The sequence below is a fragment of the Mobula hypostoma genome, chromosome 2 (genome assembly GCF_963921235.1).
Source record: "Mobula hypostoma chromosome 2, sMobHyp1.1, whole genome shotgun sequence".
NCBI lineage: Eukaryota > Metazoa > Chordata > Chondrichthyes > Myliobatiformes > Myliobatidae > Mobula > Mobula hypostoma.
Genome location: NC_086098.1, coordinates 47,532,727 through 47,545,391, shown reverse-complemented (window position 1 = coordinate 47,545,391; position 12,665 = coordinate 47,532,727). Strand labels below are relative to the sequence as shown.

General features: G+C 40.0%; 1 protein-coding gene across 1 annotated transcript in view; it reads left to right on the top strand.

The window, feature by feature from the left end:
- The window catches only part of hs1bp3 (HCLS1 binding protein 3), a 123,241-nt gene extending 113,361 nt beyond the window's left edge, over positions 1 to 9,880 (top strand). Inside the window, exons 6-7 of the mRNA XM_063036660.1 lie at positions 3,058 to 3,196; positions 7,694 to 9,880. Coding sequence (XP_062892730.1) covers positions 3,058 to 3,196; positions 7,694 to 7,997 — 443 coding nt within the window. The 3' untranslated portion in view covers positions 7,998 to 9,880. The remainder of the gene's footprint in view (positions 1 to 3,057; positions 3,197 to 7,693) is intronic.
- Positions 9,881 to 12,665: the final 2,785 nt, after the last annotated feature.

Here is a 12,665-nt window from a genome sequence, read left to right as displayed (position 1 = left end):
ACCAGAGCCCTGTACAGCTGCAGAAGGACCTCTTTGCTCTTATACTCAATTCCGCTTGTTATGAAGGCCAGCATGCCATTAGCTTTCTTCACTGCCTGCTGTACTTGCATGCTTGCTTTCAGTGACTGATGTACAAGAACACCGAGATCTCGTTGTACTTCCCCTTTTCCTAACTTGACTCCATTTAGATAATAATCTGCCTTCCTGTTCTTACCACCAAAGTGGGTAACCTCACATTTATCCACATTAAACTGCATCTACCATGCATCTGCCCACTCACCCAGCCTGTCCAAGTCACCCTGCATTCTCATAACATCCTCCTCACATTTCACACTGCCACCCAGCTTTGTGTCATCGGCAAATTTGCTAATATTACTTTTAATTCCCTGATCTAAATCATTAATACATATTGTAAACACCTGCGGTCCCAGCACTGAACCCTGCAGTACCCCACTGGTCACCGCCTGCCAATAGGCTTTCAGTCTCCACCTACATTCTGATTATCACTTTACAGTACATTGTATTTGTATTTTACTTTTTTAAAAGTTTTACTTAAGGTCTAAAAACAATCAGATTTTGCATTCTGGTTCTGGTGTTGGATTTTCATCAGCGATGATCTTCGCAAACTCATCAATGAATTTCTCTGTTGCTTCATGATCAGCAGATACTTTATCTTTAAAATTTTGAAAAATTAATACTGTGCCTTTTTAAAACATTTGCAACCAGTTGGCCAAATATTCACAATTACCTTCAATTTTCAGTTCGTGATAGCTCTTTGCTTGTTTCATGATCAGCGTACCATTAAGCAGTTTACGTTCACTCTTGACACTGACAAATCCATTCTTTTAATACATGATAGAAATTTTTTCCACTTTATGCAGTGTTTTTCTATTTTTTTAGTAACTCTGTTCATTACACGTGAGGTTACTTCTCAGAACTGCCTGTGATGTGCATCACCTGAAAAGCTTGTGGAATTTTGGAATTTTGGATGAGGGGTACTCAACCTGTATTTGTTGATTATTGTCACATGTATTGAGGTATAGTGGATAAACATAGTTTTGCAAACCATCCAAGCATGCTATTTTAAAATATTAGATTCAGGTAAAACACAACTTGTCATGTTTCAAGCATTTTCTGTTTTTATTTCAGGCTTCCATCATCTGCAGGTTCTTGCTTTTCAGATGTTGTTTCTTTATGATTGTTTGCTAATTTTTCTACCACCTAGTTCAATTCCTGAATGCAGAACTTCCAAGTTATAATTTCTTTCCAAAGGAAGGCAAACATTCTAAGAGGTTTCATGCTCAGAGATAAGGATGTCTTACCACAGATATGCGGAAGAGACCACACCTGGAGTATTTTATAGCTTTGGGACTCCTTACCAAAGGAAGGGTATTCACACCCAAAAGACAGTGCTGTGAAGGTTCATCAGACTGATTCTCGAGCTGTCATATGAAAAACCATTGGGACCACTAGGCTTGTATTCACTAGGAGAACGAAAGGAGATCTAATTGTAGCATCAGAATTCTGATTGGGCTTGACAATATTCATGCAGGACATTTCTCCGGCTGGGGAGTCGAGAACAAGGGCTCACAGGCTCGAGAAATGGAGCTGGGGCTGAGAAAGGAAATTTCTTCACTCAGGATGAACATATCCCAGATGAACATGACTACTAGACAGAAAATATATCGGGGATATAGGGAGAAAGCAAGTATTTGGCATTGACATGGAAAATCACCTGTGACAGTCTTGAGTAGCAATTGAGCTGAAATTCCCAGATGTGCTGTTCCCACTATCTTTCTGTGTAAATGAATTTCATTTGCATTGCATTCAAAGCAGTAAATGAAGACAAGTATATTTTGAAGTGACATTTTGAATAGTATCCAGCAAAATGATTCAATAACGTTCAAACAAATTATCTAATTTGAATAGACCTTCCTTAAGGCTGATTTATACTTGTGCTTACTAGCTTGCGCCGTAGCCTACGCAAGTGGGCTACGCCGTTGTGAGCATTTATACTTGTACATTGGTGTGTCTGCGTCGCTCTGCAATTCGGGTACGTACACGCATGTGCACGTCACGCATTTGCACGTTGCACATGCGCACACACCTGCCCATGCAAGGCTTCATGGTCATGGTAGTCTTTCTCGGGGTAAACAAGTTTAAAGCGAGCGTCTTTTTTCGTAAAAACAAAATGTCTCCTCCATAATTTTGGAGGACTGTAAAGCTTTATGGAAAGCATTGCAACTAGAGTTCCTTCCCTGCCCTTCAGTTGCCCAATGGGAAGCTTTTGCAGCATAGGAGGAAATGTGATGCTACCAAGCGGACCAATCACAGTTGTTGCGGTCTGCGCTGCCGCGATGCGTAGTTACATTTGGGAGAGGTGCGTGTCAGGCTACGGCATAGGGATCCGCGTAGGCACTGCGTAGGGTTCGTGGCTACACCGTACAAGTATAAATCAGCCTTTAGGTCTGTTGCTTCTCTTTGAAATGGGATTGAACCTATTTTTTACTCAGTTCAACACAAAGAGTGAAAAGCAGTTCTCAAGCTAACACAGTGTATATATTCTTTCTTTGTAAATTACCTTAAATTGAAGGCAAATGATTAGCTTGCCCGTTTTTCTTACATTTAAATCCATTTCTCCCTGCAGAAGTATAACTCAAGGATGCAAGAACTGTACAGCTTCAAAACTCCCATTATTTTCAAACTCAATTTCTGATGCTAAATCAAATTGTATCTTTGTACTGATATACTTCACCTTTGTTAATGAATTTGAGTAATAATTGGCTGACACCAGTTTGATGTTTTTTTCAACATATAAGGAAAGGTAACTAGCTGTGATTTCCAGCAAGAGTAGGTTAATAATTCTCCTTAAGCAAACTACACATTTGGTGCTTTGCACACAACATTGGATTTTGTTTTATGGAAACTACAAGTTTGCCTTTTGATGCTAACCCTCGTATGGACAACAAGCAGTAAATTTTGGTTATTATCTGAGTTATAATGTGAAAAATGCATATTGTAAAGTAACCAGTCTATTAACATTAACTTGTTCTGCAGCTGATTGCAGGTTGTTTGAGGACCCCGACTTGGGCGGATCTGTCCGAAGCAATGACCCATTATTAATTCCATCTAACTGTGAGCTTAAAGGTGATGCCATAACTGTAAAACTTGATGAAGACACCGAAGAATTGTTGAGGTAGTTATTTTACTAGTTAATAAAGTAGTCCTTTTTGTAATAAAAGCTTTGATGTAACAAATGCTCTCTCTTTTCACTGCTGCCATCAGGAAAGAGGTACCTTTGTAACAAAAGTTTTGATGTTTGCTTTCAGAAAATTTTGCAAATTTCTGATAATTTTAGATATTCTTGACCCCACAAGAGGTGGTACTTCCCAGAGGTTCAAAGATGAATTTTGTCAAAGTATGCATGAACAATACAACGCTGATACTCATCTTCATCTTAGAAACATAGAAACATAGAAAACCTACAGCGCAATACAGTGAAGTCCATTTTGATTTACCTACTCCCTCAAGTCAAGTACATCTTGTGGTAGCTCCTTTCTAAGTTACTTTCAGCTGCAGACAGCACTTATCCTGAAGAAACACATATTCTGAAATGCCCTGAAGAAGGGTCTTAGCTTAAAACATCAACTGTTTATTCCTTTCCATAGATGCCACCTGACCTGCTGAATTCCTCCAGCATTTTGTGTGTGTTGCTCCAGAAAACACACATTGATAGGTTTCCAACCTGATGGCATGAACATCGATTTCTCAAACTTCCGGTAATGCCCCCTCACCCTTTCCCACCGCTCCCCCCTTCACCATTCCGCGTCCCTTTTTCCCTCTCTCACCTTGTCTCCTTGCCTGCCCAACACCTCCCTCTGGTGCTCCTCCCCCCTTTTCCTTCTTCCGTGGTTTTCTGTCTCTATCACCAATCAATTCCCCAGCTCTTTACTTCATCCCTCCCCCTTCAGGTTTCACCTATCACCTGGTGTATCCCTCCCCTCTCCTCCTCCCCCCCCCACCTTTTAAATTTACTCCTCAACTTTCTTTTCTCCCGTCCTGCCAAAGGGTTTCAGCCCGAAATGTCGACTGTACTTTTTTCTATAGATGCTGCCTGGCCTGCTGAGTTCCTCCAGCATTTTGTGTGCGTTGCTTGGATTTCCAGCATTGCTGATTTTCTCTTGCTTGATGGGTTTCCTTCACTGATGGCTCAGAAAGTTCCAAAAGAGAGTTAAGACTAACTAGATCCTTGCGAGTACAAGCTCCAGAGTAAGCAGTAGGCTCACTGACTTTACTGGCTAGAATGGTGGTGTTCATGGCCAAGGTTGTCAAACAAAGTCGGAATTTCATTGGTCAATTTAATACTGCAGGGAGAGGCCAAGTTTTCCATGTGCTAACAACACTAAGCAATGTTAGACGAAATTCAACATTTCTACATGGTACAAAGCATAGTTGTCGTTTGAGTGCAAAATTTTAGCTGGGGTGCAATCAAAACAGAATACAAAACAAGGTAAGTTGAGCTTGTAGCACAGTTAGAAATTAGCAGGTATGACTGTGTTGACACCAGAGTTGTGGCTGAAAGAAGATCACAACAATAAGGAGAGAAATGCTGAAATATGAAGCTAGCCAATAATATAAAAGAGGATAGAAGAACACAAACATGAGGAAATCTGCAGATGCTGGAATTTCAAGCAACACACATCAAAGTTGCTGGTGAACGCAGCAGGCCAGGCAGCATCTCTAGGAAGAGGTACAGTCGACGTTTCGGATTGAGACCCTTCATCAGGACTAACTGAAAGAAGAGCTAGTAAGAGATTTGAAAGTGGGAGGGGGAAGGGGAGATCCAAAATGATAGGAGACACAGGAGGGGGAGGGGTGGAGCCAAGAGCTGGACAGTTGATTGGCAAAAGGGATAGGAGAGGATCATGGGACAGGAGGCCCAGGGAGAAAGAAAAGGGGGAGGGTGGTGGAAAACCCAGAGGATGGGCAAGGGGTATAGTGAGAGGGACAGAGGGAGAAAAAGGAGAGAGAGAAAAAAAGAATGTGTGTATATAAATAAATAATGGATGGGGTACGAGGGGGAGGTGGGCATTAGCGGAAGTTTTTGCCCCACCTCCCCCTCGTACCCCATCCATTTTTTATTTAAAACTTACGCTAATGCCCCACCTCCCCCTCGTACCCCATCCATTATTTATTTATATACACAGTGCAAAGGAGTGCAGTTGGAATACAGTGCAGGAACATGTATGGTCAAGGGTTAGGTTTAGAATTACGCTCATTCAATTTGGTAGAAGGAATGAAGGCATAGACTATTTTCTAAATATGGAGCAAATTCAAAGATCAGAGGTGCAAAGGACTTGGAAGTCCTAGTGCAGGATTCCCTAAACTTGCAGGCTGAATTGGTAGTAAGGAAAGCAAATGGAATGTTAGTATTCATTTTGAGGGGACTAGAATATTGAAGCAAGGATGTAATGCTGAAGGTTTATGAGGCATACATCAGCCCCACATTTGAAGTATTGTGAACATTTTTGAGCCCCTTATCTAAGAATGCATCTGCTGGCATTGGAGAGGATCCAAAGAGTGTTCATAAGAATGATTCTGGGAATGAAAGGGTTAATATATGAGGAGAGCTTGATGGCTCTGGGCCTGTGCTCTCTGGAGTTGAGAGAGGTGAGGGTGATTCTCATGAAACCTCTTGAAAATTGAAGGCCTTATAGAGTGGACGTGAAGAATGTTTTCGATAGTCAAACAGTCTAGGACCAGAGGGCTCAGCCTCAGGATAAAAGAATGTACTTTACAACAGAGACGATGAGAAATTTCTTTATCCAGAGGGTGGTCAATCTGTCGAATTCATGACCACAGGCACAGTGGAGGCCAGGTCATTAGGTAAATTTAAAGTGGGTGTTGATAAGTTCTTGATTAGTAAAAATGTCAAAAGCAGACATCCCACCTCTCCCGGAAGTTCTGGGAGTCTCCCATATATTGATAGCGGCTCCCTGACGCCCGCAAATTATATACAATATCCCGGAAATCGATTTTTTTTTTTTTTTGAAAGCGAGCGAGCGAAAGAGGGCTGGGGAGAGAAGGGGAGGGGTGAGAGAGAGAGTGAGAGAATGAATAAGAATCCTGATTGGTCTCTTTGTGCTAAGTAGACCTATCAGTTTTCTCTGTAGGCGGGCTTTACAGTCGACCTCTCTCTCTTTTTCATTGTCCATCAGTTCAGTTTAGTGTCCTGCAGCGCCATGGCAGAGTGTTCCAAAAAAAGAAAATATAAAATGTACTTCACCCCAGACTACACTAAAGTGTACCTAAAAGGGGCCAAAGATAATGACAGTGTTGCTCGCTGCACTGTTTGCAACAGTGACTTTTCTATTGCCCATGGTGGGTTAAATGACTGTAAAAGACATGTTGAGGTGGGTGGAACAGGTGTCATTCAGCATGGTGCGTCACATTAAGACAGAATTCAGAAGTCAGCTGTCTCACAAAACACTTGTGAATCTGATGTCTTGCAAAATTAACAAATTAATTGACACAGACTGCTATGAGGTTGAGACTTTCGGCAAAATGCTCAAATCTGCCAAGCAAGCCACATCACAGTACAAGGAAATTTTGCAAAAGAAATAGAAAAGCTATTTGCATTAGAATTTAGCTATTAGCATTGAAACTGCCAACAAAATACTCAACAAGGAATATCTATATATAATCAAAAGTTGTGTATACATACCCCCTGGGAGGTCGACCGGGGGGCGGGGAGGGGTATATGGGGTTGGGGGGTGTGGGGTGGTGGTGCTACCTCCCTGAAATGAATTTTTGCAGGGTGGGATGTCTGCAAAAGTAATGGGGAGAATGAAGGAGAATGGGATTGAGAGGAAATAATAAATTAGCAGACTCAATGGGCTGAATGGCCTAATTCTGCTCTTCTGTCTTATGGTCAAAATGAGATAGTTATTTTAAGAAGAGTGATTAAATAAAGAATGTTGTTTTGTGTGGGAAAACTACTTGCTGCATTCTTTGTACCTGCTATTTTTATCAAAAAAAAACTAAAATAAATTATTTATTATTTTTTAAACCACTTTATGCTGGTAAGTGACTTCTATATATTGATTTTTGTAATAATTTAAGAAGTTGATTTATAAACTATAATTTTAGGAGTACTTTCACTATGCCACAATTTATCTCACTCAACATCTTCTCTCTCAATCTGCACTTCAGGATTTCCCCAATTCAGCTGAACTCAAGTTAAACTTAACTTTGTTATACCCATTTTTAAAATGTGCCATGATTCTCCTGGGAAGAAAGAAGTTGTAATTTATATTAAATAAAACTCAACACATTGTAAAATGTATTAAATTATGCTATTGACTTTCTCTGAATTAGTTTTTAGTTTCTGTTATTAAACATTTATGAAAACTGATGTTTCTGGTCTGTGAAATCCCAAGCACATGACATTCATTCCTTCTTGAGCAACAATTATATTTTTGTTCATGCACTTTTTTTCAAGCAGGATGGATTCCAGTCTTGAATGCTTTGCATATTCTTCGGTGTCTCCAATTCCACAGATAACAGCTGCAAATGACATATGCTGTGCATCAAAATGCATGTAGTAAATCAAATGCTATAAGTCAAAGTACACTTAGTAGTCAAATAATGGCAACATCAATTATTGTATGTTTTCTGCCTTTAATATTTCCAGAGTTGAAGATGACCTGGATAAAATACTGAACTTAAGCTCCAGTAATAAGGCAAAACCAGCCAAGCCGACTGTACCAGCCAAGCCGACTGTACCAGCCAAACCAGCTGTACCAGCCAAGCCAGCTGTGCCAGCCAAGCCGACTGTGCCCGTGAAACCTGCCTGCCCCTCTGAAATGAGGAGGAACAGTCCTGCAGCAGAATCCAGTTCCTCGAAAAGCACAGTGGCTGCCATGAATGAACTAGATATTCTGAAATACATTCAGGAGAATGAGGCATCGAGTACTGACTCACCAGATCTGTTTTGAACAAAATATCTTTCAATAATGTATCAATTATTTTTGGAATAACCTGGATATCTACATGTACTTAAAATATATTAAAAGTACTTTCAATGATACCTTATTGCATTTATGTGCGCAAATAAAAAAATGTGTAAGTGAAGATTGTGATTTCCCTTTGACGCAAACATTCTTGAAATCCAGAAACCTCTAAATCAAAAGAACAAAAAGGGATATTTTGATTCCTTCACGTATGAAGGAGCTAACTCACCAAGTCCCTGCGTCAAAACAAAAATCACAATCAATATATCTGTAGCACACACAAATGCGCGAGGAAATCAGCGAGCCAGGCAGCATCTGTGGAAAAGGGTAAACAGTTGATGTTGTGGGCCGAGACTCTTCATCAGGACTGGGGAGAAAAGATGAGAAGTCAGAGCAAGAAGGTTGGGGAGGGGAGGAAGAAGTCCAAAGTGGTAGATGATGGCTGAAACTGGGAGGGGGAGGGGTGAAGTAAAGAGCTGGGAAGTTGATTGGAGAAAGAAATAACAGACTGGAGAAAGGGAATCTGACAGGAGAAGACAGAAGACCAAGCAAGAAAGGGAAGGGGGAGGAGCACTGGAGGGAGGTGACGGACAGGTAAGGAGATGAGGTAAGAGAGGGAAACTGGAATGGGGGAATGAGGTGAGCAATCACTGAGATCGATGTTCATGACATCAAGCTTCTCAACATATCTTTTTTTCAGTTCATAGACATGGTTGGTGAGTACTGAAAATATTTAACACTTTTTATGTTGGCTGTAGATGTCGTTTGTATTAGGGAGAGGATAGACCTGGATTGCAAATAAAATGGAAGAATATCATGTTCCATGTGTAGGAAATCTTAGGAATGGAGTATTCCAATTATCAAGGTCATCCAATGCTATATTCATTATTGCAAGTAGGAATTCCCAAATGCCATGATTCTTTGGAAATGAAACCCTTTCCACCATTGCAGATCGGGTGATACCAGGACATTTTTACAGTTAAGTGCCTTATTTTCTTACAGATCATTGACACTGGCATACTTATGCCAGTTCCTGTGTTATTAAATTAATGCCTTATACCCCAAACACATGTACATAAAGATGCTGAGCGTCTTTTGAAAGAGAGACACCATTAATGATTATATCGAAGACCCTTCATCAGCACTCTTTAGATTTTCCTTGATTAGAGATTTGTTTTCATTTAGTTATTGGGTGCAATTGCATAAACGTATGATTTTGGATTAAAGTGTTTTTGTATTATTTCCACAAACCAGTTTCTTTAATTTGACATGGATCAAATTCTGTCCTAGGTATTCTTCCAATAAGGGTTGTCAAGGTTAGAGGCACTTAGGCGTAGAGCAGAACTTTAGTAGACCACATTGGTTTCCATCCCTCTTGGTATCATCTTTACCTCTGAGTATGAATCTCAGGAATATAAAAAATATTGAAAACCTGACTCAAATTATCTCCTTGCCCCCCAAACCCTAAAAATACTTGCAATTTTTATTTCCAGTGACTTCGCATATTTCTTCCCACTCAACTCCCCTTAGAATGTATATGTTGACAACCTGTTTAACTTTTCACAGCTGTAAGAACTGTGGAAATGCTGTAATGAACTTAAAAAGGCTATTCTGTTCAAGATGTTATTACCTGCACCAGTTTTATTAAAATCTGGACGTGACAGCTTTGGGGATGGAACCAGTCTGAGGCTCCATGAAGGACTAGAAGAAATATATTTACTGCAATAAATGGTCTTTAGGTTGTATACCACTATGCTGTCTTTAATCACCAAAATGTATTTCTGCCCATGGTATGTGGTGTTTATTGTAATATAGTTTCAACTGTGAAATGATAACGGTAATTCTACAAACTTGGTACAGTAATGTGAGCATTCTTTCTAAATTTAAATGTATAGTAATTAAAAGGTTTTTGGAAATGATGGAACTTGGGTTCAAGAATTAGATTAAATTAGTTGATGGTTTGCTTAGTGTGTGGCCGGCTGGTGGCGTAGTGGCATCAATTTCGGAGTGAAGGCTCTCGAGTTCAAATCCAGCTGGCTCCATCTGTGCTGGGTTGAGTGAATAGCAACTCGGCCTGCTTAAAAAAAAAACGCTGTCACGATGACGTCCCGATGACTCCACTCAGAGTTAAGGGCTTTCTCCTTCTGTCTTGCTTAGTGTGTAAATCAGGAATGTAACAATGTTTGGAACTGCTGAGCAGCATTGCAGATGTCTTGATGGCCTTTCAAGGGTTGAAAGCAAAGGAGGTCCCCCTTTCATCTCTGATCTCTGGAGCAACAATCACAGGAGGAACCCAGTGGGTTGAGGGACATCTGTGGGATGAGAAGAATTGTTGGCTATTCAGGTCCAAGCCCTGAATTTTCATGAACAACCCTAATACAAGATTTTGATCTGAAATGTCAAAAATTCCTTGTGTTCCACAGATGCTACTCAACCGGCTGTGTTCCTCAAGCAGCTTGTTTGTTTTGCCAAAGAATTCCAGCATCTGCAGTTCATTGTGTTCCCGTTGTTCTAGGTATCTGAGTCACCCGATCTTAGCCAGATGCAGCAAATGACAGGGGGAAAAAAGTGCAACTGCTCATATCATCTGACTTTAGAAGGGGCGAGTTTTGCAAGAACTTCATTTCCATGTTCTCTCACTCTCCACGGCCTTTAGACTCATTATCTCTTAAGTAATATTTTTTCTGTTTGCATGATTTTATATTTTGGGTCATTGCCTCAGTAAAATTGTCTTACGATAAGAGGTGTTAAGGGTTAGGAAAATTAATCTCCTGATCTCATACAAAATTTGTAGTGATTATCATTGGTAGCTATAATTTTAAGATATGAATACTGTCTCAAAGTTCAAAGTAAATTTATTATCAAAGTGCATGTCTGTCAGCATGTACAACCCTGAGATTTGTTTTCTTGCAGGCATACTCAGTAAGTCCAAGAAACATAATAGAATCAATGAAAGACCGCATCCAACAGGATGGACAAACAAACAAGGTGCAAAAGATAACAAACTATGCAAATGCAATAGATAAAAAATAGAAGTCATAATAAATAATTAAGCAATAAATATTGAGAACGTGAGATAAAGAGTCCTTAAAGCTGAGTACATAGGTTGTGGGAACAGTTCCGTGATGGGGCAAGTGAAGTTATTCCCACTGGTTCAGAAGCCTGATGGTCGAAGGGTAATAACTGTCCCAGACCCTGGTAGTGTGGGTTCTGATGCAGTATCTTCCTGATCGCAGCACTGTGAAGAGAGCGTAGCCTTGTGTAGTGGGGGTTCTTGTTGGACGCTGCCTTCCTGAACAGCACTCGGTGTAGATGTGTTCAATGGTGAGGAGGGCTTTACCTGCGACAGACTGGGTTGTATCCTTTACTTCTTGCAGGGTTTTCCATTCAAGTGGTTGATGCAACCCGTCAGTATACTCTCCAACACACATCTCTAGAAGTTTATTAATGTTTTAAATGTACCGCCAAATCTTCGTGAACTTTGAAGGAAATAGAGGTGCAGCTGTACTTTCTTCATAATGCACTTACGTGCTGGACCCAGGAGAGATCCTCTGAAATGATAACACCGAGGAATTGGAAGTTGCTCACACCCTCCACCTCTGATTGCTCAATGATGATAAACATTGACCTTTAGATTATGATGTGGCAACTAAGCTCCTGCTATTCCAACCAGGAACACAGAAGTCAAGTTGCTCAACTAACTTATGACTGAGCTTTTCTTAAATTGCTGTTATATTAATTTTAAAAATTTCGCTACAAATGGTAAGCTATATTATTGTAGTCTTTCATATTTCACCATGTGTGTCCCATCTTGCACAACAAAATGCATCGGGGGGGGGTGGAAACAATTTATAAGAAGCTGTTCCCATAAGCAAATGGTTTAAGAAGGAGAAGATGTACATTTAAAATATTGGGCTCAAGAGGAAATACATTTTTACTTTCACTGTGAAGGACTTATTCCTTGCAAGGATATTAGAAACAAAATCAGCTAGTACTTTCATTAGGGATTGGAAATGACACTTGCAATTTGAATTTGGAGAATGAGACTGAAAGGATTGATCACTTGGGAACCAAAGCAGATTCAATGGGAAGAAAGGCCACCTTCTATACTGTAATTATTCTCTAGTTCTAACAACTGCTAACTGGGCATGATGGAAAATGCCGTGGCAGAAAATTTTAGCTTTATCTTTCTTTTGGTGCAGAATTCCTTTCTTTCTCCACCCATGTGGGTAAAGTCACAGGTAGTATTCAATTCTGCATTCACATAAACATTCATTATATGTGGGTATAGCTAGAGATGACAGAAAAACTTTCAACATTAGTATATCCTGTTATTTATTTTCTAGCCATAACAGGAGGTTGTTTGAGAATGTCTGACTTTCATCAATAGAGGGAGACAGAAACTAGTACAATGCCAGTAGTTGGCAACAATAAAGTATGGACCCCCAGAAAATATACTTCAGATAATTAGTTAGTCTTATTAAAGACACTTTTTTATTACATCTGCTGCTAGTCTTGGAAAACTTAGTGGCAGTTTGAACGCAGGAAATCAGCCGCTGAAGTAGATGTTAAATATGTTTTTAAAAATATTTCTAATTGCTGATCATCAGTGGAAAGGTTTAGGCTTCATTTCAATTAAGTGTGCATTGCCCA